Source organism: Opisthorchis viverrini, assembly GCF_000715545.1.
Source record: "Opisthorchis viverrini unplaced genomic scaffold opera_v5_442, whole genome shotgun sequence".
Taxonomy (NCBI): Eukaryota; Metazoa; Platyhelminthes; class Trematoda; order Opisthorchiida; family Opisthorchiidae; genus Opisthorchis; species Opisthorchis viverrini.
Genome location: NW_008752102.1, coordinates 144825 through 165550, shown reverse-complemented (window position 1 = coordinate 165550; position 20726 = coordinate 144825). Strand labels below are relative to the sequence as shown.

General features: G+C 42.4%; 1 protein-coding gene across 1 annotated transcript in view; it reads right to left on the bottom strand.

Annotated features, from left to right (window-relative positions):
- Positions 1–622: 622 nt before the first annotated feature.
- The window catches only part of T265_11076 (hypothetical protein), a gene marked incomplete at both ends in the record, with an annotated part of 46732 nt that continues 26628 nt past the window's right edge, over positions 623–20726 (bottom strand). The window contains 9 exons of the mRNA XM_009177628.1: positions 623–1042; positions 1402–1738; positions 6014–6140; positions 10102–10542; positions 13118–13205; positions 18005–18391; positions 18442–18711; positions 18745–18903; positions 20380–20664. Of these exons, the coding sequence (XP_009175892.1) occupies positions 623–1042; positions 1402–1738; positions 6014–6140; positions 10102–10542; positions 13118–13205; positions 18005–18391; positions 18442–18711; positions 18745–18903; positions 20380–20664 (2514 nt within the window). The remainder of the gene's footprint in view (positions 1043–1401; positions 1739–6013; positions 6141–10101; positions 10543–13117; positions 13206–18004; positions 18392–18441; positions 18712–18744; positions 18904–20379; positions 20665–20726) is intronic.

The window sequence follows — 20726 nt, the reverse complement described above, 5'->3', positions numbered from 1 at the left end:
AATATTTCCATCGCGGTTTCGTTTTCACTCCGCTGAATGGAATGAATGAAATGAAATGAAATTCACTGTGGGCTGTAATCTTGCTTTGCCTACCTGATCAGATGGCCAGTAAGTTTACTGTGATCTGTTCATGAGATATGAGCCATGTTTGGAACATCTGAGTTACCAAACCAATCCATAGAAAAAAGAGTTCTCTTAGATCTAGCTTTGATTGGGTGTTCGATCGTTCAGAGCATCCCGCCTAATAAGCCCACTTTACCAATAAAACAATGCAGATGAACAAACTCACTTTACACTAAGGACAGAAACAACTACACAAAGGCCGCCTCAATTGGTGGTGTGAATGAAAATCAAGCTATTGAAGTAGTTTCCTGCGACTTCCTGCTGTGACACAAAAGCTGGAACCTGTAGTAAGCTGTTCCCAGTTTTCATTGACCTTATGAGTAGTTCAAATGAAGAAATTATTGGTGCACCCATCTCAGAGGATTACTCCGTTGAAGTAATCCACTCACGCTAGAAGTCAAATTTGTGAGTCAACCGTATGAGGAATCCTTTTGATTGAATTATGAAAGATGACACAGTGAGCAGTTTCTGTCCAGTCATAAATGTATGAACAGAAAAATTAAAAATGATCAATAAGTATGGCTATTTTGGAGTCTTGAACCAACGAGGTAATGCCAAGTACGTCTGAATCCCCATTTATCTTTTCCGTTGGCCTGACTTCAGACGTTTTCAGTTCGCCTACCACAGGTATTTCACGCCAGTTTGCGGAACTCTGCCGCAGTTTCAGTTCTTGCCGCACAGACTCCTCATCCGCGGAAGTAGAATGCGCTGATGTGTGAAGTAGTGTAATTTTCCAGTTCTCATTGCTTTCTTCATTATTATCATCATCGAAGTGATACCTTGGTACAGTGAGTTCCACTGGCGTTCGAAAATGCAACCCATGTGGACCACACATCACCACAGGACTGATAAGACGTGGTGATCTCTCTTCAGTTGCTCTGGCTGATCCAAGGGTGCAATCTGGATGGCTGTTGTAGATCTGCCGGGGAATACAAATGAAAACGCTTTGAAAACCAACTAACAAGGAAGATATGCGGCAATCGCAATGTGTATCACTTAAGAGAATTCCTTTTGGACTCACCAAGCACCAGTTTTCAAGTAATCTCCTTCGCACTAAGTGCAGCCATTTCTCCAGGACTATACACCCTCTGTACTACACCCTATGTACTACATACATTACTTTCAATTTCAAATCGGCATCTGCCTGCTTGAACAACTAAAAAGCCATCCCCACAACAAGGGGAATTCACTTGTATGTAGTTAAAAGATGAGACGGAAACTGATTCGAGCTTGCGGTAGAGTAAAGTCATCAAGTCTAACTATCATGAACCTACTCACCCTAAGGAATATCCGCTGCCTTTCGCAATGGACCGGTAAAGCTCCTTTGGGTATATGCAGTCGTACTTGATATTCCGGTAACTCCAGCGCACCACCTCTGTATCCGAATTCTCCCGCGCATTCTGCAAGAATATTTTCTGTTGTATTCAATGGTAATGAGGAAATAATCGAACGACTATCCATACCACTGCTCGCTCGACCAGGGGAATCCTGTGTGCCTTCTAGGACTTGATTTGTATACGAAATGCCGTCGATGCCAGCTGCACTCGGATCCACTTTTTCCCTTGGTGTCAAGCTTACAAAATCCTCATTTTGAGAGGCTGTATATATTAGCGATCTGGCATTGAGAAAAGTAAATTATGGACAGTTTAATGTGTTTATTGTGAAAAGTCGAAGCCTATATTGGAATTAGAACACCTCACAAATAATGCCTACAGAATCACAGTTAAAGGTAAATGATTGCGTCAGAACAGCTGACCCGGCCAAAATGCCACAAATAAGGTTGCTGAAGAACCTTCGACAGACTACAACATGCCCCCCCATTGAGGGTCCCCGAGTTTCAACACGTTTAGTTAAATAAGAACATCACAAATGACAACCTTGGCAGAAATCATTTGAGTACTCCACTACATCCTGATCGACGTGTAAATTGGTGCTTTTAGCGAATTGAACTGATTACAGGATGAATTTTCCGTTGTGAATTTCCAAATCTTATGACACTACCAACACCCTAAAAGTAGCTCAGAAGTTTCTAAGAACTAACCACCAGGGGCTGAACGGTTTTGTTTTCAAACTACTGGCCTTGAAAGTCCTGGTTCGAAACTTCCTGTTGCTTCGTGATATGCACACTACTGATAATTCCCAACAGGAATAAAACAACCCCTCGGAATGACTCGGATTAACTTGCTGGACGAAACCACCACGGGAAATTCGAAGTCTTTTCATACAACCAATAACTTATCCATTGTGATTAGCCCACTGATCTTTCACACATTTCGATAGAAAATTTGATTTAGTAGACTTGATCAGTCTTCTCCTTTATCCAATAATTCTAGAGTAAACATAACCTCCAGTGGTTAGCATACAGTAAAAGCACTAGTTTCCAATTTTCACAAGGTGGAATTCAATAGTTTATGAGTACAAATTTTGCGACCATTCTGTATGCAACAAACGCTTCTACTAGCATGAACGTGGTGTTAAATGAGCGGAAACTTAATGCTCATAATCAGAATGCTCAAAACTCTTACATTTTCTGGGGATGATCAGCACTAAGAACTGGCCATAAGCCCATGTACATAATATTAAATACGGTACTACCGGCTACCTGTTGTTTTCAGAGGTCATGTGTCAGGCTCATCGCAAGATTAACCTGGAGAAACGTCATGTAAAGTTTGAGGTCACAAACTAAAGTGAGTCATAAAAAGAGTTTTTTGGTTGTATGCTATTCTTTGGCACTCATCGAAGGAAATCAGCTTCTCCAAGACCTTCGTGTTCGAATAGCTTATGACTAAAAGCTTGTCGATCTGGAGTATGCAACCGACGTCACTCACGCCTTCGAAGAGGAGGAGAAGTCACATGTTTTTTAGATGGACCGACCAAAATCACCCCGTCCTTCGGTATACAATTTGCACCCACAAAGTGTAAGGTCATGCTCCTGGATATGCAGTCACTGAACACGCCAGTTACAATCCAAGGAGAGGTACACAAATTTGTGGAGTGTTTTACGTATCTTGGAAGTTGTGTTTGTTCTGACTGTAATGAGACAGATGAGGTCAATTCACGAATCTGCAAAGCTCGGGTTGGGACACCTCTGACAGAAAAGCTGTATATCTCTGAATCTCAGGGAACGTGTGTATCAGTCTAGAGTGTGGGCTGTTTTGTTGCACAGCTGAGATTTGGCGTGTGCGATTGGCGAATTGAGGCGTCTTCGAGTGTTTGACAACCGTTGTCGTTGTGCGGGTTAAAGTCTGCGAATTTTGTAACGGGGCAGGTAGAAAGCAAGTTTTCGGTCCTGTAACGAGGATTTCCATCGAAGAATGTGTCCAGCACCAGAAGCTGCGTTGGATAAGCCACATATTGCGCATACCGAATCATCGTTTGGCGAAAAGGGTGCTGTTTTCCGTTCCCAGTCCAGAATAGCACAAGCAGAGAAGTGTCCAATCCTTGACTCGACAGAAGGGTAGGTTAGGGATTACGAAATGTGTGGGTGCTACTCGCCTTCCATGATTGAAGCCGCGTGATCCTCACTGCGCCCGGTTGGAGACGCTGCAAGATATGGCTGGTAACCGATGCCAATGCGTTCTTGTTGGTTGTTGATCTGTTCGCCGAGCTTGGCAGCTGGGTTGCAAACGTTTCATCACCAATAGAGGTGAAATCGTCAGTGCAGGGTTGAGTGGGTGGATTCCTTCCTTTCTGCCTGTGATTATATAGCATCTAAACAGTTTCTGGCGGTTCTTAAAGCGGTCTTCACGTAGTTTGATTGGCCTCCTGTGAATCTGACGTGGTCTCAATCTCCTGTGTCTGGTTGGTTCGCTGGGCACATCGAATTCGGCAGTCCTGTGTGTGGTTGTTCTCATGTGATTCGGCCGTTTCCTTCTTGCTTTGCGATGTGAGTTTTGTTCGCTTGACTGGTTGTTTCAGCGGCCTTCTGTTTTTAGTGATTGTCTTCTTTTGGCGTTCTTGTTGTCAAACTCTATCCAGATCGTCTGAATGAGTGTCTGGAGGTGTAGGCTCTTCGAAATAATTGTAGTGATTTAACATTAGGTTCCTCTTCCATCGACTTCTATTTCGTTCTTCAAAATGTCTTTTAAGTAAACTATGGTTGTGCGGCAGCAAAGCATGGGTTTTGAACACTGATATCAACCTGCGATGATGCCATTTCGTTCTTCAAAATGTCTTTTAAGTAAACTATGGTTGTGCGGCAGCAAAGCATGGGTTTTGAACACTGATATCAACCTGTCGATGATGGCAGTGGTGATGCTTTATTTAGGGCTCTCTTTTATCGGAGAATTTCCCGCGTCAGTTGATCTCATCTCAGTCTGTGGTCATCGAAAAGTTAGCTTTCGACGAAACTACAAAGTCCGTTTCCCACAGAGTTTCTAGTGCGTAAACTAGACACTTGGACGTAATTCCCGATATAGTTGAAATCAATCCTTAATTTATGAAGCAGCTCACTTTTGTTTGAATAACCAGCCGATTTATTGGCCCAAGTGTCCTATTTAGTCCATACCAAAGCACCCAAGCGACGGCTTCGAGTTTCATTCCGAAAGCTCGCTAACTGTGATTATCCACTGCCCTACCTAGACTCACAGCCCATGTATCCGATACCCAAAGAGAAAAATTAATTTTTCACTAGCGAAAACTAGGTCCACTTGGATTATTGTATTTGAACGAACGAAAGTAGTTCACAATTAAGAAGCTCACCTGGGGGTACAACTCTTGGAATGGACGAATATATGCACTGATACTTAGCTCTAATAACATGGAAACTCGAGACAAGCAATACATATTTTTGAGGTGGACTAGACGGGTTTATCATTCTGGGACTTAGAAGAGACATTCTGGACGAAACCGACTTAAATGCGAATCTCACTAGTGCTTCCAATAAGCGCGCTTAATGCACATCTGATTGCAACCTTAGTTGCCAAGCTCGTCTAAACGGGTGAATTCAATGTAGAAAGAAACACATTTGCAAATCAAGTTTGTGTTGACGCTGGACTCGACTGAAACTCGCCTGAAACTTTCGATTGTAATATACTTTAGCTGAAGATGCCGCACAATGGCCTTCTGGTGTTTCAGTTGGAGAAACGCAAGAAAAACGCATACGAGAAATTCAGCTATTTTCATTTGGGTCTCCCCGTAATACCAGTTTATCTTGCCAGTGGGTGTTTGTATCCCGATGCGTTTGGTTTATTGTCCCAAATCAAACCAGTAAAAATTCCTAGAATATACATAACCGATAATTTCTCAAAAAAGCCACAACCGTGGTGGGATGTCTGGAGTTTTTATCGCCTTTGTGGGTAGTGCATTGCAAATGTGGAATTTCTATTCATGTGAGTTTCCTTGGGGGTGGGCGTGTGAATCTCATTGTTAAAAAGTGGCTGAGACCCTACCAACAAATGAAATACACTGCCTTCGAAGAAAACCTGACAGAAAATTTTGATCATGACCATTGTTTTATCTGACGACTAACCGGCCGATTCGTGAACGAATTTAGGTCTTAACTTCATCTACTCGGGCCGTCAATCTGCATCTCGGAGTGTTACGAATTTTATCTGAAGGAAAATTACTCTTTGTTCTTGTGGAAACGTTGACACCATCATCTGTGGAATATATGCTTGACAAGCGTGCATTTAATGGATCCAGTTTACTTGGTACACGTACATGAGGATCAGGGTATCTTATTTCCCACTTAACTGTGTTTCCAAACACGATTGATGTATGCAATGAAGGCAGGATATATGTACATATTTTTGAAAACAGGTTGAAATATACTAGCAACAAAACCTCCTAAATCCCAACACAACGAAATTTTTCAGAATCAAGAATGAAGAAAGTTTGCACAGTCCACACAAATCTCCATTCTTTGGGTGATCTGGGAGAATTTACTTACTTTGGTTTGGAACGTAACTCTTCTGTATTCATGTAGGGAGTGGGGGAGGTTGTGGCTATGCTCAATCTCTCGAATTCCTTGTTAAAAGTTCCGACTGAAGAACCTAATCTTTCCATCAAAGTCGGCACTGGAGAAGGGAGGAGAACACTATTATTATCGGTCACCAGAAGTTCTGAATGCTCTCAATTTGTGTAGAAAAAATTACAAGTAGACAGAATATAGTCATTTAATCTGACATTTATTTAAAAAAGCTATTACTTCAGAATATAATAGAATTCCAACCTATAGTGGTACACGTTCAAAGCGGGATGTACTGAACATTGACTGACCAGGTTGACATCATAGTTGGTTAACAAGGGGGTAACCAACTTTAACCTTGCTTTTGTAGCTATTATCTGCTACTTACAAGAAAACATCGTTTTAAAATAAAATGACGGATGATGATTTTTTTTCTAACATGTGTCATCGCATGACTATACGGCAAGACATCTTACTGCCGTCCACTGTGGACTGTATTTGAACAGTCCCATCACAGTGAGTACATTTGCCAGTTGATTGAAGTTATCTCAGCCTGGACTGTTTAACCCCCGTGCAGAGAAAAACCGTCGGCTTAATCTGAGCGACCTGAATGACTGAGGCAAAGTCTACCAGTCTCGGCTAAGGAAGTCTTATCTGTGAGTTGTTCCTAATGAAAACGGCACTACTGCTGAAGAGATTCAAAACTGATAAACAGAAAAGGCAAGTACGCGAGAAGTTCAACATTCCGCAAAAAATCGAAGTCCAGGGATGAATTAGGTCTTGTTTCAGTTCAGAACCTACATTATTTACACCAAAGGATAAAAGATCTTGTGTAGACGTAATAAACTACTCATAGGGTTGTTTAAAACTCTATCCTCTCCGACATCCAGTTTCGCGGTCCCTACTCTATTACACTCTTTGCTGTTGTCGAAGACAAAATCGGACAAATTAGAGAGAGAACATCCCTACCGAAACCCACTGGTTGTTGCGAAACATTTAGTGTAGCTCAATGTGAACCCTGACGCGGCCAGAATTATGGAACTAAGTGACATAAAGTGTACTCCCAATTTGTGGGAGATTTCCACATCTGCCATAAGTGCATAGAAGAGGCAACCTGTCAAAGAAGTCGAAAGATATTTTGGAGTCAAGGGTAACTGCCTTGTTTGGTGAGCTGTGTATGTGACATCACTTAAACACCTGACGTAATCTGGAAACGTGATCTATGTGCTCTCCCACATGGTCGAAGTTCTACTTGGTGCTGGCTTCTTGCCTCATGAGGTCAGATGTTACTTAAGCTAATATCAACTTGAATGAGGCTCATAACGTTATGGTTGGACCAGTCGACGCACCTTCTTCTTGCATTGACTGACTCCAAGTTGTTGGAAAGAAATCTGGTTCCTAAATCAGATTAGACAATCTGGCTTAGGGAGAACATCGAAGACTCACCAACGACTTTAAACTTTAACCATTCCGCTCAACGACCCAATGGCTCTTCAAGGCAGAAAAGCATTTCAGGAAATAAGGCAGGGTGTAACCCCACAGAATACTGGTCGAGTAGAGCGAGTAGGATAAAACACACGGTTACGTGGGCAGACGGCAAATTAAACTCTCGACCAAAATATTTTGCCCAGAATTCAAGGCGGTGATCCTTTTGCATTAGATTTCCAATACTATTCTCGATGACCTCACTGACAGCTGACCCCGTTTTTGGTATCAGATGAAAAAAATTTCCCGGACAATTATGGCCGCCATAGCTTTCTCTACTTTCACCCGCTTTATTTGTCGATATGCAGACTATGCCTGGCCAAAGTCCAGCATTCCTTCTGAATAAACCATGCTCAAAATTTGAGCATAGGTACACAACCTATTGCATCACTAATCGACGGTGCGTGTGCTCCAATCCGGTGTTTTGAGAAACCCTACATAAAGACGAGTTCAATGACGTATGCAGAGCGGTACTTGTCTCAACTACGAATGACGTCTCTCCTAATGATACAGCTTTTAAATCTTCTCATAGGCCATTTTGAAGAGATTGCTCCCTTTGTGCGTCAGACGGATTTTTGATGGCTAGGGGAGAGCAAGGTCTAAACAAAGGGGACGGTCCAGAAAGACCGACAATCAAGAACAGAGCCTCACAACCGAGTCTTGCCCTGTTTTCTCATAATAAGCCGACCACGGGTTGCGCAGCGACTTCTAGTGCGCCGTTATATCCAATACTGAATTTCTGCTTCCTACTGAGGAACCACTGATGGTCAGTGCGGAGTTGCAAAAGACCATCATTAGTATCCTGAATTTAAGATGAACAAACAACCAAATCCCTAACTGTGTACTGAGATCGATGGCGGCTGGGACAACATCTCGTGCCAGGCGTAACATTAGTTAGCTCCAGATAAAAACGCCTTCTCTCGATTCAGAACTGGTCGGTTGATGAGTATGAAGATGCCAAAAATGAAGAAGGAATATTATTTTGGCCGGTGCGGCTGCTTATGAGGGACGACAAACAAATAGCGCGGGAATCCAGTGGATTAAGAAAGCCTCAGATCTGACGCTGGGCTCTATACCAACGCCAAAGTAACACGCCTCAGTAGAATCAGAATCACCTGAAGGCGACGTCTGGATTACGAAGGTGCCATAAGGTCGATCACCTCATTTTGATATTGTGTCCCAGTTTCAAAAGCACAGTAAATATCTGCCAGTAAAGTCGCGCTATCAAGCTAATTATTGGTCGAGTTCACATAAGACATATTCTAGAAGTTGCGATAAAGACAGGCGAACGAGGCCTGAGCGAATCTGGAAACGTGGAACCAATACTGGCCAACTGGTGAGCCGAGGTAGTAAGGGTTACAATGAGCGCGTCCGGATTTGTTATTAAGACTTGTAAGACATTGATTAGGAGTTTGACCGGGACGCACAAAGCGAGGAAACGCTGCTGATGGCAAATGTGAAGTCATTGACGTTGCGTCAGTGCGCAGTCCGTCCGAAAGCCTGAAAGACCGAAAAATGGAAGTTTAAAGAAATATCTCGAATCCTACTGCCTGTTCAGGACAGAATGCAGTTAGGTTGTTCGGTTACACCTCGATACAAATCGTATTTTTATTTGAGTGGCTCGGAGTGGTGAAAAGCACTAGTGGTCCTTATTCAACCGTGAAAAACGGAGGAGCCACACCTGTTTACTCTCCAGTTTTCGCATCAGGTTTGCCGCTATTCATGCCACATTTACGAGCATTGTTTGCCCTGTCACGACTGAGAGTGGTATTCGTTCCACAGATTCTGTGTGTTCATTCAACCTTACACTACGGAAGCATATTGGAGCGACTGCCGGTTTGACATAAGCTAGATACTACTGAGGGTCACACTGCTGGCAACCGACCCCAAACCAAATGACGAGGGATCTGGAAACGAAGGATTTTCGTTGAGGTTCCAAGTTTCTGAACCAGATGGCACAACAGCTGGCTTGCCGATCGCCTGGCAGGATATCACGCACAGGTTGGCTATATGGAACGATATCGGTGCTGGTCGTCCCATGAATTCGTACCAGGTTCTCCGTACGTCCAGTCGGCCGCAAAAAAGCACGGGATATAGGTGGTGGTGAAAGCCACTTCTGGAACTTTTAGAATTACTGAACAGTAGTCTTCTGGTCTCCTCGGTTTGTGTCTAATTTTGGCCTCTACCGGGATATGTGTTTCCTCAGAAGCAATGATCCTATGATATGCTGTAATCCTGTTTTAGCCCAACCAGCAAACTAGCAGAAACATGAGCTAAGTAATGAACAGAGCAAGGAAAAATGATTGGTCAATTCAACTTCTGCATAGGTGCGGTGGGTTGGCCCGTTGTTCGAATGCTAATAGCTTCAAACGGTCAAAAGTTCACGTGGCCACTTTTGGCTCAGCTCACCTGATGAACCCAACTGAAAACGAAAGACACTGTGTGCTAAAGCGCCTCATTCTAAATTGTCACCATTAGACCTAAACTTGAAGAAAACTTCGCGTCTTGACAAAATGCCTGTGCAAAGTAATGATGGATTACTCGGAAGAAACAGAATAAAATATGTATCAAAAATCCAGACTAACCCAAAAAAGGAACCGAACTTCGCATGTTTTCTGCTAGAAGAGACTGGCTAGCTCCCCATTCCGTAGTTAGATCGCTGTCAAAAGATGCGCTGTTGAAACTGTTGAACCAGCGATGAGTTTCATTTGAAATCTGTTCCACTACACCATTGTAGTTTTCCACATCACTTGGAGTTGTTGTTCTCGGAGAGTTTGACTCATGACCTGATGAAACTTCAACCGGTGAAAACTCCTCATAAACGCGTGGATGCGAGTTTTTATGGGTACTGGACTTTCCTGTTTGCGTGGCTTTCGCGGTAGCTTTATATGATGCAGCTTGAAGTCTATTTATCAATGTACGTCGTTTAGGAGATTGGAAGTCTTCTTTTAGTGCCCGTGCAGAAACTTGTCTATCAACATTTGTCCCATTCTGACGTGTGACTTTGGAATTTTGTACTTCCTCTGCTGAACATGAAGCGTAAACCGACAATAAATAGCTGAAGAAAGCATGACTTTGTTGGTAGATATCTAACAGTCAGACAAAAAGCGATATAAAACGTGATACGCGCTGTCTCGCCAGCTACAGCACCAGTAATCCAAGCCTAAATTGCCGGAAGTGACTAAGATCGCGAAACAGTTTGTCAATAGAAGCCAACTGATCGAGGTCGTACGAAATTGGCCACAGTTCTAGTAAACCCAGGGCACCACACACTAATCCTGAACGGACCACTGACTATAATTAGCCAACAAGTCATTTTATAAAAATCCATATTTTCCTGTACTATTTTGTGCCCAGTTTCAGAGGAACATTGTCTTCATTTTAAAGCTATCTTTCGATTAGGTCACACCTAGGTAAACATGCGCCAAAGGACAAAAGATGCTCAATATCTGCCAATAGCTTAATTGCATTTTCTCTTTGCTATAGGACGCGATAGACGAGTGAACACCGGATTTCAGCCAATCATTTTAGCATGCTCAAAACCATTGATTTTATGACTTATATCATATCTGTGAACTAGGGTTTCTGAAAGGCATCCAAAGAATTCCGCAGTCATGTTGTTATTCAACTAAATTACTCAACTGGCATATAAATCTTACTCATTAAAAAACAAAATGGCTTGTTGCAGCAGACTCACATCCGGAAATGCTAACGTTTGAGATACTCCCATGAGAACGGATGGAGTACAAACAAAATCAAACGCTCACGAGTCCTCAACAAACATCCTCACCGAGAAATTAAAGTAAATAAAATTGTTCAACTGTAACACTTTTTCGGTGCCTACCTGCCATGCTACCTGAAGGAAGCACGAGTGCTGGGATACTGCCAGGTTGCCCAAGCCTAGACAAGGGTGATAAATTAAAGCATACGATGTCAAAAACGGGATTTAGCAAATCTGGATCTAACAGACGTCTCCAGCCCACCGTTAAACTTAACAGTGGAATTACAACCAGTGTCCACTTTTTGATGGGTCATCAGGGACAGGGCTTCGAAAGAAAGGGGACAGTATGAGAAACAACGAATCTGAAACCTACGTTACGTACTGCTATCAGAAATTTCAACAATTGACTGCGTGTTCTTCCATGCGTAGATAATGCACATTTGATCACCAGTTTCTCAGACGTTTACTCATTTCTTTATCACCCCTTCGTATGACCATTACCTTCATTCTGCCTTCATTCCTGTATCTTGTAATTCCATGGTAGATTGCATACGCCTTAGCCGAGAACCCATCCTACGCGCGTCTTCCGAATGAATTTCAACATCTGTCTGATATTTTACCTTAAGTGACCGGGGTCTTTTGCGACATTAACATGCCAGACAACCATGAATTTTTAAATTTGAAGTACTACAACTAGGTCTACTTAAAATACGTTTCAGTGCTCGTGCTTTCTCCTCACGCTGATTAACCGAACTTTACCTTCAAATCAAAGCTGGATACAGAACTCTTATGGTATGAAGCAAATTATAGCTGTCACTTTCATCGGTCTTGAATACCATTTTTCCCTATTCCGCTTGGTATAACTGCTGTTCAAACAAGCTGATGGGCTGATATTTCAGTATTTTATATCTGTCATAAAAGGTACCTCTGTGGTAAGGGGTTTTCAGTGAGCCAGTACTCGAGAGAGACAACCCGAGCACAAGCCCCTTGAGGGCTGACATTCTAACTGAGGCCTTTTGAGGTCTATCGATTTCGCTAGAGGATGGCACCCATCTAGATCATCGGGCTCAGTTAATTTTATTACTCAATGATTTACCGAATCCCATTGTTATGCTCATAAAACAGCCGAATGAATTGCGCTTTACACGGTATTTCTTGTGTATTTTGCTACGAAATGACATTAATATGGATATCACTGCTCGGCAGAATGACGCAAAACCTGGAAGGGGACCACCGACAAAAGCGCAAGATGGACGTGCTTCAAGGGGTGGTCTGAAAGCACAAGTTGTCTAGCATGTCCGACCTGTATTGAGCCACCTTAATAATGTCAAGGACCACCCACATCTGTTTACCAGTGGTGAATGTTTTATGCTTATTTTTGTTGCTAATAATGGACCTAGCTCCAGCCACGAGCAGCGATTCATCGGTCTTTCTTTACATTCCCTATCAGTACTACCTGCTCAGGTGTTTCAACTCTTGCAAAGAACTACCGGCGCAGTTGGAAATTCAGTAGTACCTACCTGAAAAAGGCCGCCATAAATCGCTTCCTAACACAGCATCATTCATTCTGTTCTAGCACGTGAAACTCTAAATTAGATTGGTTTTATCCAGTATGGAATGCAGGTTTTCCGTGTGGGATAAAAAATTACTTGCATTATGCCGTTTTATGCCAAAGGGATTCCTCACCAATAAATATCTCTTTCATGTAGATTAAAATGCCATTATTAGTAATGCAATTTCTTCTGAGTATTAAACTTGTGTTAACAAATTCCAGAGATAAGCCTAAATAGATTTAGGGTGCAAAATGTGTCGGAAAATTTGTTCTTGAGAAACAGATGACTGACTGAATAAAATGAAATGAAAACTAAATGAAATCTAACCTTGGACCACCTCTGCGTCCTCGCTAAAAGCATTCGCACATAGCTGTAGAATCTCTCCCGTCAACTGTGCGTCCTCACCGATCCAGACCTGAGATAAGAAACGTATTTTCTTCTTGACTAAGAATAATTTCAAAAAAATTTAATCGCAGCTTGTTATAATATTAATCCTACTGATCTATGGTACATGGTGAAATGGGTTCACCATGACCATCTTTTGACTATAAGCAACCCGACTCACCCTTCCAAGTAGCAGGAAAGTGTCCCCAATACAATAATTTTTGGAATTCCAGTTCTCACTTCCATAATGTAATCATATTCGGTAAAAGCATTTCTGTTCAAACAAACTCAGTAGATACAGGAGTATAATTTCTTGTCCACACTGTTTTGAAGTTGTGATGTTTAAGTTTTACGACAAACGCAAACAAACCACGTCAAATTTCTGCAACATTCTCGCTTTAAATCACCCGGTAATCTGTGTAAATATGTACTAAACCAAGTATGTGTAAATATTGTCGCAGTTAGGAGGTAAAACCGATCACCTCCCCGGTACAGTGAATAACAGTAGTCCACCTGAGGAACACACGCAGCAATAGGCTTGAAAGTTGTTCACTTTGAACGAGAAACAGCCTAAATGATTGCTCTGTTTCTTGTGGCATTTGTTGAAAAATTTTCCACGTCAGCAAATGAACCCTAGTATGACTCTTGCAAATTTTTGAACCCGATATGCATGATAGATTACAAACTCTACACCAAGACAAGTCTGCCTTCTTTAGCATCCTTTTGGTGATCTTCAGCTTTCTCTAGTAGCTCATCGGAATTGAAATGTTCGTCAATCACGACATGCACACTGAGAACCAATGGTTGTGTTCTGTTTCAGAATTGGGCATATCAAAACAGTTTCTTAATTGGTTCTGAACTTTGTTTCTCTCAAGAAGTCTGCTGGGTCTAGTCATTTTATCAAAGAAATGTTTAAAGGACACAGTGATATCAAATGACTGACCTGTTGAAGAATGTATAAAAAATGATGATTTGCAAATCTGACCAAAAGTAGGTTTCGAGTTAGAGCTGTATTTCACCAAATAAATAATCTGTGGCAGAATTTGTTTCGGACAGTGCATTACTACGGATAAATGACACTTGCTTCTATTGACCACGGGCAGTGACATATGTACGGAGGTAGAGAGGACAGCTAAACATTATTGGGCTAGACAGGATTTGTATTACATCTGTCCAGTCTCATTTTATAATGGTGCCGACAAAGCTATTCCAACAAAAAATTCCTCATCCATGCTTTTTCATTATCTACACCCATAGGCAGCGTATTCATATCGTTGAAACACCTTGTTCCTTTTATTCTTAACTAGAATTAGGGAAGGTAACTGTCTGCCGATGAGATTGAAATACGATTATTTGCACGATAACACGCCATTCCTGAGTGTGCTGAAAACTGTTCGATAGCTTACGACTGGTTTTTCCTTCTTAAGACCCAGCAAGTAGGTCAGCTTTCGTCAGACGTATGTTTTACTTGAACCAAAATTACAGGAAGTTCCCGAAATACATGAAATTGTGCAATGACCTCATCTAAACAAAACCCCAACTGAAACGGGAGATTCGGCTTAGCCTTACTTACCTCCCGTAAAAATCTAACTGGTGCGCAGATAAGTGTATTCTGCGAATTTTGTGAAATTTAATTTTGCGAACAGAGTTTGAGGTTGGCGGAGACTCGAGGACTTCCCCTACCTTGTGAGTGTGAAGAAGGGCAAAACTGATTTTGGACTATCGAATAGTTTTCGGCAAATTTACGTGTACTCCTGCATGAAAACATATATTGCATATCTCGAACCTACCTTGTGAGTGTGAAGAAGGGCAAAACTGATTTTGGACTATCGAATAGTTTTCGGCAAATTTACGTGTACTCCTGCATGAAAACATATATTGCGATATCTCGAATATTGTTTCAACTGAAACGGCGACTTTTGTGCAGGACACTCAGTTGAACAATACATACGATAAATGAGACCTTTGTCTGGGATTCATTGAGTTCCTCATTAGTACCAAATTAATGCAGGAACAGTGTTTGCTCTTTTTGATAGTCTCACGCCACTTCAGTACCCTTCAATCCTGGATGTGCGCGCTTGAACGCAGTCAGCTCAGGACTGTACTGATAGGGACGTCTGTGGACGAAACACTTGGAATAACAATACCCATCTGTTGAAGTTTTAAGTCAATCATCGACTGAAAGTTACCAGTTATTATTTCTTTTTCAGCCGCCTTCATAAAGCTGAGACATGAGGGAGTTTACGGATTATGCCGAACGAACTAAAACCTGACCAAAAACCTAAATGCAAGAAGTAGCTCCTATGTCGCAGCTCATTTCAGTGAGCATGCTTGTGCCATCAGTTTGAGCCTTTCCAGTACCAAATTGTAACTCACTGATACCTAGTATTTCCTCTTTTTGGTTTGGTTAGGACGCCATCTTTTCTCTCAGTAAAAAGAGTTCCTTTTTCGAAAAGTTTTGTCAAGGTAACCTTTCAGTAGCTTCACAGTGTATTTACTTCCATTTCAATGGTAGGTGAACACTGATGATTGGGTAGCTTAGTCATGCATCAACCTTCTACCGTGAAAGCCAAATTTCACATCGTAGTAGAGCCATCAAAACCAATGACATGACATGACGCCGTAACATGTCTTGGCAGCCATGTCACAATGAACCATTTGAATCTCCATCAACGTAGTGAGTGGTTAGGGACAACTGGATGAATAGTTTACCCTATCTTGGAGATTATACCACTTTCAGCCAGTTTTATACCCCCTCGATCCATGGCGTTCCAAATATTTTGGCTACTTTCACACTAACGGCACTAAATAGCACCGCAAGTTACTGTTAGTTCTACCATGTTGTGATTATTCATTTCTATATTTCAAGACCGATGACTATACTGAGACGTTCCTAACCTTACAACCTCACGGCGTCGTTGCAAGCCGCTCATCATTGAGAACAACGCCGCAAATAATCACTTGGGCTCATTTTGTCTGTTAGGAACGTAAAGCGTACGAATGACCTGTTATGAACGGAAAACGCACAAATGACCTGTGTGAACCAAGCCTTGACTGGCCGTAGGCGAAAACTTCCAAAACTTTAGCTCATGGTTCAAAATCACTTAAGAATGATTTGTGGCCAACATAGTGAATTTAGAGGTTGTACTCGTAATGCTTGGGGGATCAACCTTCTTTATACAGTGTCCGTGTTTGACCGGAAGTAGTCTTACCGTTCTCTCTGGAGATGTTCACCACTGAGGGAAGGCCACAGGGTTTCAGCGGTAATGAGCTTAAGAATCAAAAGTTGTTCCGTCTAAAAGAGAACCCGCTGCTGAGAGGTTCACTGTTCAGAAGGGCTACTGTACAAAGGTTTGACATTATTTTCCAAAGTGCGCAGTCGTGCACAATGTTGGGATTTGTCATTATATATATATATATGTATATATATATATATGGTGTGTGTATATGGGGTGTGTGAAGGGGGGCTGGCTTCCGCTTTCGGACTGACCGTCACATCGAACAAAGCATATTGACCCCGCGCACAATGAGCAATGCAGCACACCATTTGAGCTGGGTCAAATGTGCAGTCAGCTGAACGCACTGCATCCGATGTAAACCAGACGGTGAATTATGGGGGTATTTACACCCCTAGCATGCCCATCTGATAGCTCATAGTTGTCAAATGAATTTGGGGCAACTGGACACTTGAAACCCACAGTCAGTGCACCTCTTGTGGGACACCTTACAAATATACCTGGCACCCATCATTCAGTTTGGTGGGTACGACAATAGTCACAGAGAGTCCCCTCTAGCACTCACACACTCTGGAGCTTCTACAGTGTTCGGGCGGGTATTAACACATGACTTTAAGATAAAGAAAAAAGATGAATTTCGTCACACCAGAAACCATAAAGCATATCGCACCAGCAGGCCATAAATCACAACACGGGGCATTAAAGCTAAATAAATTGCAATGCCTACGAGACATATGTGGAGAAGCAGTGGAAAAGAACGGATTACCTGGCGACTCAAGCAAAGGATTTACTCAACAATCCACATCAGAAAGGTATTTCGGTACCTGAAAAGATGCAACAATTAGTGAATCGAAGGAGACCAAATTGTATTCCTCATGCAAGTGAGCTAGGTAGCGAGGAAGCCCTGTCTGGCGGGCCAACCAACGGACACAACCAAGGTACCGTACTGGATCCTCGCTTGACACGGGCTTTCCGTACACATCACTCAAACGCGAACCTGTTCAGACGTAAAAATTCGGATACGTCCAGTGTTCACTTGTGGGCTATTGGTAACGTTCTCACCTTGCATGTCAGATGGGTGCATTTCGAACCTCGGCACGGTCAAGGATACGCACTGCTGATGAGCACTAATAAGGGCGAAGTTCGAGCCCAGTGCTTTCCTTCTTTGGCATGGACTCATCAAAATGATTGCAGCAGGCCAGGAGGACGATTGTTCAGAGGAAAATCATGTGATTGTGTATTTTACAAAATCCTGCTATCACCAACACCTGAAATTGATTTAAGTGCATGATTCTGGGAGGTAGGGATCAAGTCCCCTGGGAATCGGTCCACTAAGTCCCATTTAACGTTAAGTAGTACCTACACTTTAGTTTCTCTTTCAAGACAAATGGCTGGAGATTTTGTAGACGGGATACTAGCATAAAGCGAGATTAACTGCAAAATCAGTCATAATTAGGTGTACTGTTACTGTCATTCCGCGATTTTTCGCAGACCTTTTGCTCCGTTAGGCAAGTGGATATCCTCCGTGATTTCCCTAGCTTTTCGTACTATGAGGTGGTGACACAGTTCTCAAGATGTTTTAGAGCTTACTTACCGGTCCATTTTGCTGATGCTGTACGACGGAAACCAGATTGCGGATCCAGTCCACCTCCGAAAAGTATAGACCACGCACGTTTTCTGTGTTTACCGGAACACTGTCACTGATGAGGTGGGCTCTGTATTTCTTCAATGCCAGAACTTCAGCCCAGAGTCGTTCTGAGAGTAACAGTACATCACTTCTCTTTTTTACCAACAAATCTGGATATTGGAGAGCTGCTGAACACTTGTCCATTTCCCAGTAGTGCTGCAATACCATAGTCAGTTGCTTTTTGGAAGAAGGAGTTATTAAGATCACAATTGGTGGGATCCCAAGAAATGTCAGCCGCTGAATGGCACTCATGTTAATGTCCAGCAAGCAGTGTGCTCCATTCTCCATTATCATCTAAGGAACAAGTGAAAATGCACCTTTTATATATGTTGGAAATGTCTCACTTTGACGGCACTCAGACGGATTAGTCCAGTTGGAAACCCTTCCGGTCCTGTTTGACCTATGTGTGCGTTGACTGGTGGTACTTCAAACCTAATGGAAGTTTCTTTCTCCTCTGGTTCCATAGAATCAGTGAGGCCTTGAAGTCGTTTTCTTGCCAGAAAAGACAAGGGCCCATATATAACCACAGGTCGCGGAAGCGGATAGCCATCAATTAGGATTACCTTTTCATATGGAGTTGGCTCTCGTACAGATGATGTGGCAGTCTGTACCTCCTGAAGACAGAAGACAAAGTCCGGTCAGTTAACCTTGATTGCTTCGAAGAATAAGCTACGCAATATAATTTTTCGAATAAATGTTCTTTGTCCCAACACCTGTAAAACACCAGAGCTTACCAATAGGCCCTTGGCTCTTTGCATGTTTGGTATTAGTCCGGTAACGCTAACAGAAGGATATATTTTATATGCCTGAAAGGCAGAAAAAGACAATCATTGCAATAGCATTCCAAAGTATTCCACTACCTAATATTTCTTGTGAGGATCAAACCAGAGCACACCTATCAGATGTTTTTAGTAAACCTCTTAAATGTAGTTATAGGAGAGTTCATCGTACGCATGTGGTTTCTACTGGTTTCCGTTTTCAGTACATGGAAGTATATAATGATCTTTTACGTTAAATGCACGAGGAGGAAATGCGACACCTTCGTTAAAAAGATATAATTTCATTGTAATGACAAATGCGTGCGACTTGCTATATGAAAAGGCATGATGTTCCTTTGGGTAAACAAGATAAACCCATATGACCACCATTCCAAACGATGTGTCATACAAGTCATGTTGTTGCGAGTCCCCGTGAGTTTCGTTTATAACAAATAGATTGGAAGTAACATTTTAGTTTCGGTAAAGAGGGACAAAAATATACCTCTATAGGGAACACATTGCTGAACGTAGTCCATTAGGTCTCCATTGAAGAGGACGTCGTCGATTATATTTGTCAAAGTCTATACGTTCTGACCGTCCGTCTACCCTAGTGCCTGAGGTGGTTTACCAAACCTTATTGCCACTGCAAAGGAAACATTGGCCTGTACGCGAGATTCAATCTTGCCATGCAAAAACATGCACCTCCCAAACAATAAAACATTTTTTTTATTTTTCAGAAGACTTGGAGCTATAGGTTATTGAAAGCCGGGGGACTTAGAATTGAACTTCTGGCAGTCTACGTAGTATCTGAGGAAAGTAACAAGTATAGGAAGGGCGACAGCACGACGAACCGTTTCTTCACTCAACTTATGAACTCCTTGAAAACCACAGACGGCGTATGAGTTTACTGAACCAAGATGTCTTCAGTTTAACTACACTTGTCCCGCATGTTCCCTAAGTGACGTACGTGCTGATTAGGATGACCAACACACACGAATCCCATAGCAGACCACATACCTAGCAGATCGATTGTTCGCCTCTACGTATTAGCATGAAAGGAATAACAATGCGATGACAAGGTCTTTGGGGGTGAAACAACGTAACATATGTTGTCGGAGTGTTTGCGGTGACTCGGTCGGCCATACCGTTGGCATTAATTTGCATAACATTTATATTTTCAGTATCACTAGGGTCGACTTTGCGCGTAGAAGATGCAAATTATTTTGTCCCAGTTAGCTGAATATTTGGATATGCGCGAATTCGGCACATGGTTGATCAAGACTGATAAGCTAATTTACTCAAGTATGAACCTTTAGCAACGAGTCAGATAAATAGAGCAATGTGACTGCCATCTCAAAAACCTGGAAACTTCTATGGACTCATTCATCGGCAATTTGTTTTCATGTTTTTTAGAGCAGCGGATGGGAAATGGCCGCAAACGGCTGGGAAGTATATCAGTATATCAGCTGTTCCCTGTGATCCACTTCTCCAGTGAGCGCGAAAAGCGTTGTCACAACCTCTCACCTGCCAGTTTCCAAATACTCCTCCCGGAAACGTGTCCAGAACTTGAAATATATCACCCTCAGTTATAGCCAGTTCAGTTAGCCCTTTGGTGTTCTGTGTGTAACCATCCGGTTTGAGGTTGAAATAGGTACGGACGGAAAAGAAATCCGTGGATTGGTTTGACTGCAGAACTTGACTGAATGCCGCAGGATCGTGCTTTAGGCTCAGCACAATGGGAGCATCGTCTGCTATCAGTGCCAGAGCGACTTCCTCTTTGGTCCAGCCATCAAGTTCCAGTTCATTGATCTGGATGTAGTAGGAGCAGCGAGTGAAGCACAACTTAATGATTTTACTAAAATGAGTCTGCA